The sequence below is a fragment of the Dermacentor variabilis genome, chromosome 11 (genome assembly GCF_050947875.1).
Source record: "Dermacentor variabilis isolate Ectoservices chromosome 11, ASM5094787v1, whole genome shotgun sequence".
Taxonomy (NCBI): Eukaryota; Metazoa; Arthropoda; class Arachnida; order Ixodida; family Ixodidae; genus Dermacentor; species Dermacentor variabilis.
The window spans coordinates 51593095-51607062 of record NC_134578.1 but is presented as its reverse complement, the minus strand read 5'-3'; the positions used below and the strand labels follow the sequence as shown (position 1 = coordinate 51607062).

Here is a 13968-nt window from a genome sequence, read left to right as displayed (position 1 = left end):
CCTTTTCCAGCTGTCGTTTGAGCTCTGGCTGAGTGGCTATGGCTGCTAGGTGGCGGTACTGTTTTTGGATGAGCACGAGCCGACAAAAAGTCTCAAACAACTAAAGGCTTACAGCTTCGCTGTAATAGACCAAAAGATCAAGTTGACAGCTCTGTAACTCTGCAATGAAAACATGCAATGCGTCAACTAGGATGACTAATGCAGACCAAAGTCATATGTGATGCGTCATTCTAAAATGTACTGGTATTTTGTGAACAAAACTTTTGCAAAACTCGCATAACACAGTCTTTAATTTCACATAAATTGAAAACTAGTGTATCAAATATTTCTAGCTTATAAAATTTTGACTTCATGTTTATGTTTGCTTTTGGTGTGCCGTTAGAGAGTTGGCAACTTTGTGGTTCAATTTGTTATTCTTTAAGTTGACATTTTTTTTTTAACTTGACAAACGTACTTGTGTAAAGAAACCAAAGAACTGGATGAAAATTTCGTTCGGTTACCCAGCATGAAGGCAAAAGGAAATTGGACTTTAACAATCTCTGTTTCAAGCCAGTGATTAACAGGGCATGTCATCAAATTCTGATTATAAGAGATGAGTCGCGAATTACCTAGACAAGCTGCTGAGCGTGATGCCGTGCAATTGGGATGGCACTGCTGCTGCTATCCATGCGTACAGCAAAAAAAAAAAGAAAAAGAAAGAAAGCAAAGCTTGACAAGCCTTATTGGGTTGTATTTTCTCACCATGCAAGACGTGGCCTAGAGTTACGTTGCAGAGTGCAGAGATTGTTGTTCGGAGAGGCATGCAGCTATGAAAATCAAAGTGTCACCAAATCTTTTTTTTTTTTTTGCTTGCACTTAAGTCTGTTTATAAACACGCATCTTGCGTATAGGGACCTCTGTGCTAGTGGTCTCCATTGCGTGTGCAGCATGATTGAGCACTTCTACAAATTGCTTTGTTGAGTCAGCGAAACGTGAGGTTTGATTACTGGCACAAACAAAAGTCTGCGCTACTAAAGTAAAGACTAGTTTGTTTCGTCTGCAAGATGATGCTTGTAACTGCCCACAGGTGGCGTCTCTCCGCCATAATATATTATGGCTACTTCTGCTACACACTACTTCTGCTTCTAGAACAGGACTTGTTGTTGGTGTTTGCTTAATGATATAACGTAGTGCGAAGGCACAATTACAAATAAGAGACACAGACAAACGTCACAGGCACTACTCACAAATTTGAAAGACAGCGGGATGTCAGTATAATGTATCCTTCCCAACGCACAGGCGCGCCAACCACTTCGGACAGTCTACAGAGGTCGAATATTCTCCTTCTAGGTTTGAAAACATAAAGCTATCACACAAAAAAGAAAGGAAAAGAGCTCATGAGCAACTGCCACAATGAGGAGCGCAATGCCTGCCTGCTGTAGAGGAGAAGAGGGTGCGAAGTCGAAAGAGATTGAGCAATGAGGAGGAAAAAGAATGAAAAAAAGAAATTAGGATGGAATGCCGACACTTTGCTGAACAACCTGCACATGTGTTACATTGTAGTGGCGCACTGTGAAAAATAGCAAGATTGGAGTGCGAAGTATGCTTGCACTTCCTTACTCTACATTTACATTCGTTCTGCTGCCAGCTGCTGAGCTCAATTATAATGGGGCAACATGCAACAGGCATTGTTGACTTGCCTTTTGTCTTGTGCGCTCATGATCTGTATTGCAGCTGCAGTATGCGAACTTTTGGCAAAGGAACTCGAGAAAGTTCTTATGAAGGATGCCTGTCATGTTCTCGCGGTAAGCCTCAGGTTGTCACGGTAGGCCTCAAGTTGTCATGGTAGGCCCCAGAGGATTCTGATAAATTTGAAATTTAACTAAAGGTTGCCATTCCTTAGCTGATGCACATTTGTATTTAATCTTTCGACCCCTCCTTAGGTTTCTTATGTCATAGAGATTAGCAAGGCTACGAATCGATCCATTATTAACAGCAGCTTGAAACATTGAAGATGGTAAAAGGCATGAAAGTCGAAGCTTGAACGATTTCAGTGTTCACAGCACCGCAGCAGCACATGGGAAAGCTGTTTCTTAGTGTTAAAGGCCAAATGAGTGTCAGTTTTTATCTACTTATCTCGGGAGTCCTGAATCGCTCTCAACCGCTATAGACCGCGTCAACGGCTCGGCGGTAACAGAGTTGGTAAGCAAAAAGGTCTGTCTTTCGATTGCACTTGACACCTTGGCAGGAGACCAGCGATTGTATCCCTGATGAAGAGAGGCCTTCCTGGTTGCGCAGTGAGACTTTGAGCTGGGCTTGTAATCTTATCATCTCTTGTTGCAGTAATTGGTATGAAAGACCCGGTGTTGAAAGAAGGCGGCATTGTTTATTTCATTTTGCAGCCTTAGTGTCTGTCGCAGCTGTAAAACCGGATCTCTTTTGATGGGCTGCTTTCTAACTTTGGGTTCTAAGCTTGGGAAAGTTGTAGTACGCCACTCGAAGGACTTGAAAAGAGTTGGGTGGATGTCTGTCGAACCATGGGGAATTTATTGCAAGAATCCAGGTTTTTGTGACAGAATCACCAATAGACTTGCAGTAATAGAATGTAGATGAATGAGGCCAAAATAATGCAACATGTCTTTTGGTTACTGAACATTGATTACTCAATCTAAGTGCCTATTTCTGCTACAAACCTGGATTTTGCCACATGAGCTTCACGCTTTGGGAAAGTTGTCACATGTTACTTGTCACTTGCAATGTAATTGAAGAGCTTGAGAGTTGTGCGGAGGTCTTTTGGGTCATGGTGAATCAGTAGCAAGGTGTGGGCAAGGAAAAACCAGACAGACATTGTTGCCTGGTGTCCCCAAATTACATTTTAACAGGGCCCGCTCAATCATGTGGGAGTGGAACCAGGCGCTGCTGGGTGTGTCGTCATCGCCTTTTTGGTCGGATCACTGTCGCACGTAGTAATGCGCTACAAAGCATCTATCACTAAGAGGCTATGGTAAACATGATGTTCCAGCTGCTACTCATCGCTGACTTATCACCATTCAGAGTCGTCATGAAGAGAGCTCTTGTGAGTGAGCCAAAATTCTTGGGCAAGTTTGATGCCAATTTGTGCCTAATGCGATCCCTCTCCCTGCCTTTTTTGTTCTTGTGTGGCAAACATTACGCTTGAATAAGGAAGAAAGAGCTGAGAACAAATACACTTGTGGTAGGGAAGGCCGCAAATGCATAGATAGTTGACAGGGACAATGAATTCGGTAATTTGGCTTTGAAACTACAAGAAGCGCAACACCAAGTGAATGCAGTTAAATAAGTAAGCATAGATGACTTCATGACTATATATCCATATATTAGAAGAAAAAATAAGTCAGTAAATGGTTAAAAGGACAACAAGCTTTTATGTATGAAAAGAACACAGCAATGTTATATCTGAATGGTACAAAGCCAAAAGAAAATGTGGTTGGCAAGTCATGTTCATGTCTTGACTGAAAAAGACTGCGGACGTCTTACAGATGCATTCCTTTTTTTTTACATGCACTGTTTTCTGCGAGACCTCTTAGTGAGTTGCATCATTCCTTTGCTGCCAGTGTCCCAACTGCGTGGGCATTGGCTTTTCTCTTTCTTTTGCTGCACCAGGCCAATCTTATCTTTAGTTGACAGAGGAGGATTCGGAACTTGGCTGACGGGGGAACAGTTACACCGGAGTGCACAATCTCTTTTTATCTTTGAGGACAACAACATGCCGGTTTCGCCGCGGGAGAAAGCCTGCGCAGACTGAAGGAGGTCATGCGCGTAGTGGCGTAGTATTGTTGCACTTGACCTTTGGTAGGATCAGATGGGTCGCCCGTAATCGCGTGCAACCTGTTTACCCTCCTGCCCTCGTTCCCCCCCCCCCCCCCCCCCCGGATGCACTCCAGAGAGGTCAACCCTGAACACGCGTGAACAAAAGAGGTTCGGAAGGCCAAGAAAGGGTCGCAGAGTGCCAAGAAGCGCTCTGCTTGTTGCAGTTGCGTCACAGCGTCCGGAAGCGCTGCGCAATTGCCACTCAGAGTTTGTCCAAGTCCCCTTGAAGCCTAGAGAGCCATTGGATGTGTCCTGGCGCAGGATATCCTCCCGTAGATGTTGTTTTTTTTTATTTATTCTATTTAAAGCAATAGCTGTTGTGGGCTCACTGCCCTAGTTATTTTGATGTCTGCCACTGGTATCCGTCACAAGAACACCAAAGCGCTTTGCAAGAATTTACAAAAGAGAAAAAAAAAATGTTGTGGTGCCCAGAAAGTATTCATACTTCAGACCCGTAGATTGGCAGTAGAAAGTGTCAGATCTCTACCACTCTGGCGACACTATAGCGAAGAGTAAAACTGTGCTTGCAGAACGCTGTGCCTGGGCTGTTGAACGCTGTGCCTGGGCTGTTGAACGCTGTGCCTGGGCTGTTGCCTGGGCAGAACGCTGTAATGATTTGCTGATGCCACGCTCTGTGGCTTATCCATAAACCAGCACCAAGGTGAAAGAAATTAAGTGAAAGCAACAGTTAAGAAGCAAAAGGCAGGATAAGTTAGAGGAGGAAGAAGCCAGGTCTCTTCACTTCACCAACACCAGAAAGCAATTATTTCCACAAATTAATAGGACTTCAAGTGCATTTGTCACTGGATAAAGTATTCTTCTACTCTAGAGGAAATGATATGCATGTATCTTGACAGTGTTTGCACCAAGTAAACACTGCATGACTGTGCAAAACATACTGTGCATAATGTTGTGCCAGCTGTCACCTAACTTCACATAAGCGAAACTGCAACTTCTTTTTCACGACAGGCATGGACGACACTTGCAAAGGCAGGGACGCTCGAGAACAAATAAACTTATAAAATTATGACTCTTATGGTTGAGAGGTGCTCGTTGAATATTGTTCATTGCAGCCCCTCTGTCAGTGAAAAATAAGAATCCGTTTAGTGCGAGAGCAGTGTAAACCTTATCAGCTGTTGCTTCTGCAGCTGTATGCGCCATGATAAGGTGTTGGAATCGCAAGCAGTGATGAAAACACTGATGCATAAAAGATGTTTCATGCGGCTTGAGGCACCTCTGACTAGACCTATGCTGCAGAATTCGATAAAACGCTTCAAGTGTCTTAGAAGAAAGTACTGGGTTGTCTTGGTGGTTGCTGGCAGTGGTCATATGCAGTCGAGCAGCGTTTTGTCCCGTTTCTTCAATTTTATAGTAATCATTTAAGGGAAACCCTTGAGATTATCTTCTTCATGTACAGTGCATGTTAATTTTTCTGTTTTATTAACATACATGAGGTACTCTTCAAAGCTCTGGCTTTGGAGTCAGTATTTGCAAATGGAGTCGGAAACTTGGTGAAAGAAATATTTTATAGTTGCTTACACAGCTGTTTGGGTTGTAGTGATGCTGAATGTATGAGCAGTTTGTTGGAGCTATGTATTTCGAGCAGACAGATAATAACAATTGGAACCTCATTTTACGTTGTCTAAAAACAAAAAAGAACTAAAGAAAACAAAACAAAAGATAATTCGTTAGTGTGATTCTGCAACTTTTGACTTGCAGTTATCAATGGGAAATAATGCTTCTGGTTCAGTGGGCTATTGTAGAGAAGTTCTGGAGGTTGCCCGCAAATTACATTTGCCTTGCCAAGGAAGTTTCACGGGGGGGGTTGAGGATGACCTCAGCTCTTCTAGCCTTTGTGTGGACGCTGTGAATGGCGCCTCTCCCAAATGTTGACCAGGTGCGAGTTAAATTGGTGGGCATGGAGGGGAATGCGTGGGAGCAGACAATAAAACGTGTGAATGACCGAATGGAGGTTGACCTATTTCCCTCCATTTCTTTCTCTTTTCTTGTTTTTTTTCTTGTCTTTGTCCTCATGGACAATCGGGCCATCCGGGAGGTGAAAAAAAAAGAAAAATGAAAGTTTTCCCAAGAATGGCACAATGGTCTGGAGTTTAGATGTCTCCTGCTATACTTCCATTGTGTAGCATATTCTTGTACCTCTGCTTTGGCGAATTCCTTCCTGCCTTAAAACCACCTGGGAATAATGGATGGCTCGAACAAACAAAGAAAAAAAAAAGGGAAGGGGCTGTCCAACCACCTAAACCAAAGGACATTTGAATTTTCACAAGGCGTCGTTAATAAAGATGATTCTGACATTACTGTTGTAATGTTCACTGCTACTTTTTGGGTTTCGCCATGATGTCTGGTTGTCTTGCAAACTTTGCCTTCGATTTTGATCACAGGATGGAGTTCAAATAATTGAAATAGAACATTCATATATATTTGCTGAAATGTATGCAGCATTACATATAACTTGGGCATTGCAGTCTATCGAGACAAAGAATGAGTGAATAAACAAATGAATAAAAGGCAACCCCTGTGGGGCTTCCAGCGACATGCCTAGATTAGGTGAATTGTTTCGCTCCTCAGTAAGTACAGCAGCAAGCTGTCTTGTATGGCTTTTCCGAAAAAAATTTGAAATTCAGATTTCTGCTGCCACAGCGCAAAAGTAATTGCAACCAGAGTATTGCCGCCCAGAGTAAGTGTCAACATAAAATATATCGCTCAACTGTTGTAGTGGTATGGCCACCAGAACAGGGAGCACTGTCCTGAGGCATTTTGCCGTTGTTTAGCTAGCCTAAAAATAATTATCATCATCATATTTTATGCCCACTGCACATCGAAAGCTGCAGGATAGTCATATCCAATTATGCACATCTGATTCAGCCGTTTCCACGGTACACCAGCAAATTTATCAATTTAGCATGTTGTTCTCTATATCAAATAAAAAAGAAGAAAAGAAAAGGTGGGGACCAAGTAAAAGTGACACACAGGCACTACTTCCAGCTGAAGTTTATTTTAACAACAATGATATCTTCAACAACATGCACAGTTAAGAGAAAGAGCATCAAATGCATCAATTAAAGAGCACCCTATGTGCACAGCTGACATCTCGAGCGCTAGCGCTATTAGTAGTCTTCTGGCTGTCAATATATGATCACTCTTCTTTAGACACACACACACACCTAATGGGCTTTTCAATTTCACTCTCAAGGACCACTTGTAGTATGGGGAAAATCTGAGCAGTCTTTATTGGAACTATACCTTTATGCTAGTGTACAAGGATTGTCCACCAGCTAAAATGTTAATGAAGACATATTTGTGAAATTTTTGTCATCTGATTTTCTGTTTTACCTGCAGCTCATTCAAAAAAAAAAAAAAAAACTGGGCTTGCAGGTCTTTCTTGTTTGCTTTATAGTCTATACTTTAGTGTAAACCAATGCAAAGAATGATACACATGACGCTTTTCTCTATTTGGCTTCTACAGCATTGATATTGCAGGACAGGCTTGCTTAGTGCCTTTGTGGGGCGGACCTACTTTCATGGAAAGATAGCACGAGTCTGATGCGCAGTTTTCTGATCACTGTACTTCTCTTTGTGGCCCCTTATCAACAAAGCAGAGATACGACTGAGGCGCATACAGAAGCTGGTTCGAGCCAACTTTTGAGGGAGGTGGAAAAGCCCATGGGACGTGCCAAGCCGATAAAAACAAGGGCTTTCACGCACTGTTTGTGTCTTGAGTGAGAAGCAATTAGTGAAGTCACAAGCAGCTAGCCGCCATGTTTGTCTCCAGCTTGATGCGCTGCTTTTATTTTCTCACTTATGCGCACGTATGCATGTGCTTTCACGTGGTTTTAATCATTTTCATTTAATAATTTTCATAATCTTTAGCCTCTTCTCAAGTTTTTTTGTTATCTACCATGTTTCAGACCCATAAGGTAGTACTGTCAGGATACACAGCTAAAAAACTTTACGAAACACTAGCCATAATCTTGTAACATCTTCTGCTGCCCTTGAATGCATCCAGAATCATGCTGCTAATTTTATTTTATCAATTTATTGTCGTCATGGCAGTTTTTCATTCATGAAGACCACGCTTGCCTTACCTGTTCTCTGTTAACAGTTCAGGGTCCACGTTGTGTGCATCTATTGTTCAGTCAAGGAATGCTGGTGCCACCTGTTATAGACATGTGGTGAGGCATGCAGAGATGGCGTGGACGGCTAGTTGGTGGCAGAGGTTCATATTTGTTTGATGCTTCATAGCGGTGGCATATCTGACATGTAACCAACTGTAGTTCCTGATAATCCTTAATAAATTTCCAATATTTTTTTACATGTTGTTCTTCATAGTACTGATGGCTAATACCTCTCATCTCATTGGAAATGCCCTCACCATTTTCTTCGTTCCACAAAATCGATCATTGTAATCCAATTCTAAATTATGTGTAGCTGTATGTAGCATAGTGATGCCTAAGGCAGGCTGTCTGAGAATGTGAGATTATAAACTGTAGTTTACCCAACAAGATTTACCTGTGCGTAACATGCTCACACTCTAGCATGGTCTAAAATATGTTTAGCACACTTATTACTGCAATAAAAAGGGAAGATTAAGATTCATAAAATGACATTAAGGTTGTGTATGAACATGAATAATGTGTTAGAAGGTGGTGGTACATGCGGCTGCCCTGTTTCATAAGATAATAAACTCATGATTGTCATCACAACATAGTGCAGCATGCAAAAGAAAATTGCTTTTTCATAACTGCTGTATTATATATAGTGCTAAGGTTAGCGTGAGATTCTCGATCTCGAAGTAACACAGAGTGAATGATTACTTACGCTTGCCTCATTCTGTTGAGTCATTTGCAATGTTGTGTTTTATGATGTTCAAACATAATAGGTGCCAGTAAGAGATGTTAAGAAAGCTGTGATATATTTTATGCTCCACACTTACTCTCTGAAGTTGAGCATTTAGTAGTCATGTTGCACCAAGGGCAGTTCTTCAGCTTTACAGTCCTTCAGTTCAGGCCTTTACAGCTTACAATGCCATTTAGTCATTTACAATGTTGCCTTTTATAATGATGTTCAAAAGTAATAAGTGCCAGTAAGAGGCGTTCGGAAAGCCGTTACATATCTTGTGCTCTGAGTTTTCGCTTCAGAGTTGAGCATTTAATAGTTACATTGTTCACTTGCAGTGCTGCTTCAATTTTCTCTTTCTCTCGCTCTCTCCTATCTTTTTTTTTTGCTTTCTTTAATCATAACGTTCCTTATATAGTACTCCACTGGATGTTACAGGGTGGATTAACGCAGAAACTGAGCACGAAGTTTACCTCAACAGAACTAAGAATTGGGTGAGTTTGTGCTGACGCTAATAAACAGGGCAGAAGGTGAGAAAACAACAGAATCAAGACAAAAGCAAAGGGCAGACCGAGTTATATTTTGTGTTAGTGCGAAAGGCGACCAATCCTGCACAGTGGAAATGCATGCCGGCGTGTGATGGTGGCGATATGCGGGCAAAGTCGTGTTCTATTTGCATGCTGTACAAGACAGCAGTGTTTGTAAAAATGCGTTGGTGCTGCCGCCTAGTGGCGCAAGGGTGAAGTGAGTGACCATTGCAGGCGAGGTACATTTTGTGTGTGCTTGGCCAGACTGCCCCACTGTGATGGGAGAGCGGATTCACGGCCGAGATGCGAAGACGCTTTTCTTTTTTTTTGCATTTGCATGCGGCGAAAGAAACTGCGTTTTTCCGGGTAGCTCCACGTGCAGTAGGGCTAACCTTCAGCGAAATCTGCGAATTCAATCTATGCAAGCTGACCTTTCTGTGGGCTAAATACAAAGTGTTCGCAGCAAAAAGATAGAAGAGAAAGTGAAAAAAATTAGATGTGGGCGTTGCGAAGCGTCGAGGCCAGCTGCTACCTGGAAGCCAATCTTAAACTGTACAAAACAGCAGCAAAGAAATGTACTTGACAAACGTTGAAATACGGCACTGTGCTGCTGTTTCGCCATTGCTGTCGTTGCCGAATTTATATTTTTGCTACATGCATAGCGCGCACGTACACGGCAATGTTGGCGTGATATCGAGGCCGCTGACATATCTCAAGGCGTCTGTTTACATGTGCTCGGCGGCTATCACATGTGCAAGCACGTCATCTGCTTCTGTGGAATAAATGTCATGAAAACAATGTGTAATGCCAAGTTGCTGGAGAAGTGTGTGTGTGTGATTGAGGAGAGTTCAACTGTGGTTACATACAATGAAAAAGAAGAAAGAAATGAAAGGAGGAAGTCTTGATGCCATATATCATTCGGAGCTGTTTTGGTGTCAGCACGAGGAGATAGGACGGCAGGGCTTAATGAATGCATTCCCCATCGGCATGTCAGGCCATATTTTTTTCAACCTTTCTGCCGTTGGATGACGCGCGTGTGTGCGCGTTTCTGTTTATAGACCGCTGGTGACTTGGGAATACTTTCTTGCAAAGGAGTTTTTCTTTTGCTTTCTCTTTCTTTATTTAGTTGTGTGGTTGGCGATCGTGTGTAGTGAAGTGGCATCTGCCCAGTCTGTTGACGATCCTTAAGCCGGGTGTGGCTGATTGTGAATCCTGTGTTCGAGCAGAGTCTTTTAAGGGAGCATGCGGGGCTGAAGAGTCAACTTTTGAACTGCTGCACCAATTTTGATAAAAATTTTAGGGGTGGTTTATCTTCTTGTCAGTAGAATGTGTTCTAAATTTCAGCACCCTAGCACGAAGAGAGAAGAGCTTATAGGTGTTATAGTGAGCAATCAAGTGTGTCAACTTAGGAAGACTATCATTTCAAGAATAATAAACATATACTAATTGTTTGTGATTAGATAGCCTCTAGATGGTTTATAATGCAGGATAAGGCAAGTCACATACTTTTTATGTCATTTTGGTAAAAACATCATCACTCTAAAAACAAAGTTCATTTCTTTTGTTGTCGTTATATGTCAGACATATGATAATTTATTGTGTTAGAAAATATTTATGGATCTATAAAGTACCTCACCTTGTTCCTGACAAAATTTCAGTCTGGAAACCACCTTGTAAGCAGCATTTGGCAAAGCAGTTTGGAAATGACAGTTTTCCTAAATGTATTGTTTGGCCAAAAAGTGCAAGTTGAGGAAAATGAGCTGAAAGATTTGAGAGCACGCTATCTTATCTTAAGACGAAAAATTTTAAGTTATTAATAAAAGCATTCTGCTTCATTGGTTTGACCATCCTCTTCAATTTGAACCTGCTCTGTAGTAATTGCTTAAAGTCTTCTTTGCTTTTTTTAAAAATCTTTATAACAGTGCAGTACCCTTGTCTGCGCTCGTAGAGAAGCACGCTGCCGCCTAAATTTCGTCTTTATTTTTTTAGTTTTTACTTTGCAATCTGCTGTACTCTCGATGGAAGGTCTCCCGTGATTTAAAAAGCACGAAAATAAAGCTTTCTAATGCGGGCATTCACTCCGCGTTTGGTTTCTTGTGCACTCTGCGGTTGCGTCTTGAATGCATGGTCATTCTCGACAGTGAGTGCGTGCCACCGTTACGAGAAGAGAGTTAATTTTCTCCCTTTTTACGGTGCAGATTGCAACAAAACTTCGTAATGAGCTTCTTTATATGTGTACGAATCCAAAATAAATAAAATTGGAAAATCAATTTTTCTTGTGAGAATCTCGATTTTAGCCCCGCATCCCCCTTTAGAGCCCATGTAATAGCCATTAGTTTTTTGGAAATTACAGTAGCAGTGGTGATGCCACTACAAGCTCTTTAACTTTAAAACCTTATGTAGCAAGCCAGTTTTTGAAGGAAACCATAAAAGTTTAGGAAGAATGGAAGAAAAGAAGAAAACAAAATGGAAGATCTCTGCACTTTGCGGCAACTTTACATCATCAACAATGAGCGTCTGCCTGTATCGCCTATCTCGTTTCACCACATTGCTGGTGTAAGACTGCTTTGTGCATTCTAGTGCAGCCTGGAAAGGATGTAATGGTCGAGGGAAAAAGGTTCTGGAACTCATGCAGAAAAATTACAGGCAGTGTGCGCCAAGTGTCACAAAAGCAGCAACTCTAAGCTAGTTTACCTTGATGGTTATTTGTACAGCTGTAACAGTTACTGATATGCAGCTATTTGTTCCATGTGGCTCTCTATGCATTAGCACATTACACATATCCAGGCATTCTTCTTTTTATCTGAACTGTTTGCAGCATGAGTACCCACAGGGATCACGTTCTGGTATGAGGAAAAATTGCGCCGTGTTGGGCGTTTAATCTTGACACATTTCTTTTGTCGGCCCTTCCGGCATTAGGCCCAGCCTGAGGTATGCACATCGTCCGGCATAAAGCCGACACACTGAGCAGTTGTCCCTGCTGGCCTGAACTCAGGCTCCGCATTTTTGTCTGCACGTGTGTTGAAATGCGCTCTTGTCACAAGTGTTGCAGTGTGCATGCAACGCTGTTGTGGCTTTCTTAATTTTTTTCTGTATTTGTTTTGCGTCCATCTGTCTCGTGTCATTTTAGTGGTTAACACTGAGGCACTTTCACATAGCGATAAAAACTCATTAAGTTCTGTGCCTGCGCAGCTGTCATGCGATATCCAGGATCCAGAAATCCGCAACATGGTCTGACGTTCAGTCTAGTCACTCGTTAAAATTTAGAAATCACTGTTTTCTTTTTAAATACTCGCAAAGTGTTCCTGTTCTGCTGGAGAATGCTTGCGACCCTGCTGACATGGAAATTCATTGTGTGCTTTCTTAAAAATGTTATCTTGACTGTTGCTGTCATGCAAATGTTGTGGCGTGACCCTTAAGCTACCATAGCATTTCTTTTCTTTTGACCGCGTCATTTCCTTTGTGATGAGACATATTACGTTGGACCTAAACATGTTCTTTGTTGAGGTAGCTTGCTGTTGCACTATGACATTCGAATGCACTGCAGCTCGGTAGCTCAGTGATCTGTCAAATCATTATTGTTCACAGGCTTCTGGCGATTGCTTAGCTGCAGGGTCGTTGTGCTATTGCAAATGCGTTAACATTCAACATGCACCTCCTTTTTTTAAACTGCACTGTGACTCATACATCACAAAGCATCTATGAATCACAGTGTCTTTCTTTCTTTTCCCGTGCCATTTTTATAGCACTGAAAACATCTGTGTCTCATTAGCGGACCAGGTTTTTTTTTTCTTACTGTGACACTAAAACACTCGGAGACTGCGACATGTCTGGTGCACTGTTTTGCAGTTGTGGAGGCCTGTTTATGAAACACTGTTTTCCAGGATCAGAGCTCGAACAAGGATTGTTCTTTTGGTTTCTTGCAACAGTAGTCGTAATGCAGTTGTAGATGCAAAAGTACTTAGTGGGAGCGCTTTTCTTTTCTTGTTTTGATCTGCGCTGCGACAACAAGTGTAGCACATTGCTGAAGCTACCATTGCAATTTTTTGTTTTTGGCTTGCTTGGCGGTTTTACTTACGTGGCGCATGAAACGTCACACACTGAAATGTTTGACATTTCCACGAAGCCTGGGCTCTTTTGCGGTATCGCGATGCAGAACGTTCGGAGACCGCAGCCTGTGCACAGCAGCCCATTTGCTCAATAATGTTTACGGAACTCTGCGTTATTCAAAGGTTAAGGAGCAAGGTTTTTCAGCCTTTCTGTAGGATAGCCGTTATGTTCACGTAGAATATTAAGTGGAAATTCAGCACGCATCTCTTTTTCAGCTGCATGGTGATAAAGTGCAGCTTGTCTCGGAATCCACAGATTTTTTTCTTTTATTTCTTTGGCTTGCCTTTTACTTTGTCAGTCATGCATTTTGTATTTAGAATTGAAAAATTTTGATGTTGCAGTTGTACAATGACATTTTCCATTGTAGCTTAAATGCCAGACTTTCCGAGAGTTTGCTGAAGTCAGTGTCTTGCACCTTCGTTTTCCATATATATATATATATATATATATGCAAGAAATGTTCTTGTCTGGCTTAAGGTTAGGTTCTGGGCCAGAGGAAGAATCTTACGTTTAACTGTATGGTATTCAGAACGTCCATGCAGCTGTAATCACGCATTTACTGAGACGGACGGCGTGTGCCATGTACTTATGGTTGAAGGCAGAAAGGCTTTGCAAGATGTTTCTGGGTGAAAAGCGGCTGGAAAAT

At 42.0% G+C, this 13968-nt stretch overlaps 1 protein-coding gene across 3 annotated transcripts in view; it reads left to right on the top strand.

Moving 5' to 3' along the window:
- LOC142564298 (uncharacterized) overlaps positions 1 to 13968 on the top strand; it is a 54528-nt gene that overhangs the window by 8872 nt on the left and 31688 nt on the right. Inside the window, exon 1 of one of the 3 annotated variants that reach the window (XM_075675249.1) lies at positions 7792 to 9179. The exons of the other annotated variants lie outside the window; for them this stretch is intronic. Coding sequence (XP_075531364.1) covers positions 9115 to 9179 — 65 coding nt within the window. The 5' untranslated portion in view covers positions 7792 to 9114. Of the gene's footprint in view, positions 1 to 7791; positions 9180 to 13968 lie in introns of those variants that run through there. 3 annotated transcript variants of the gene reach the window in all.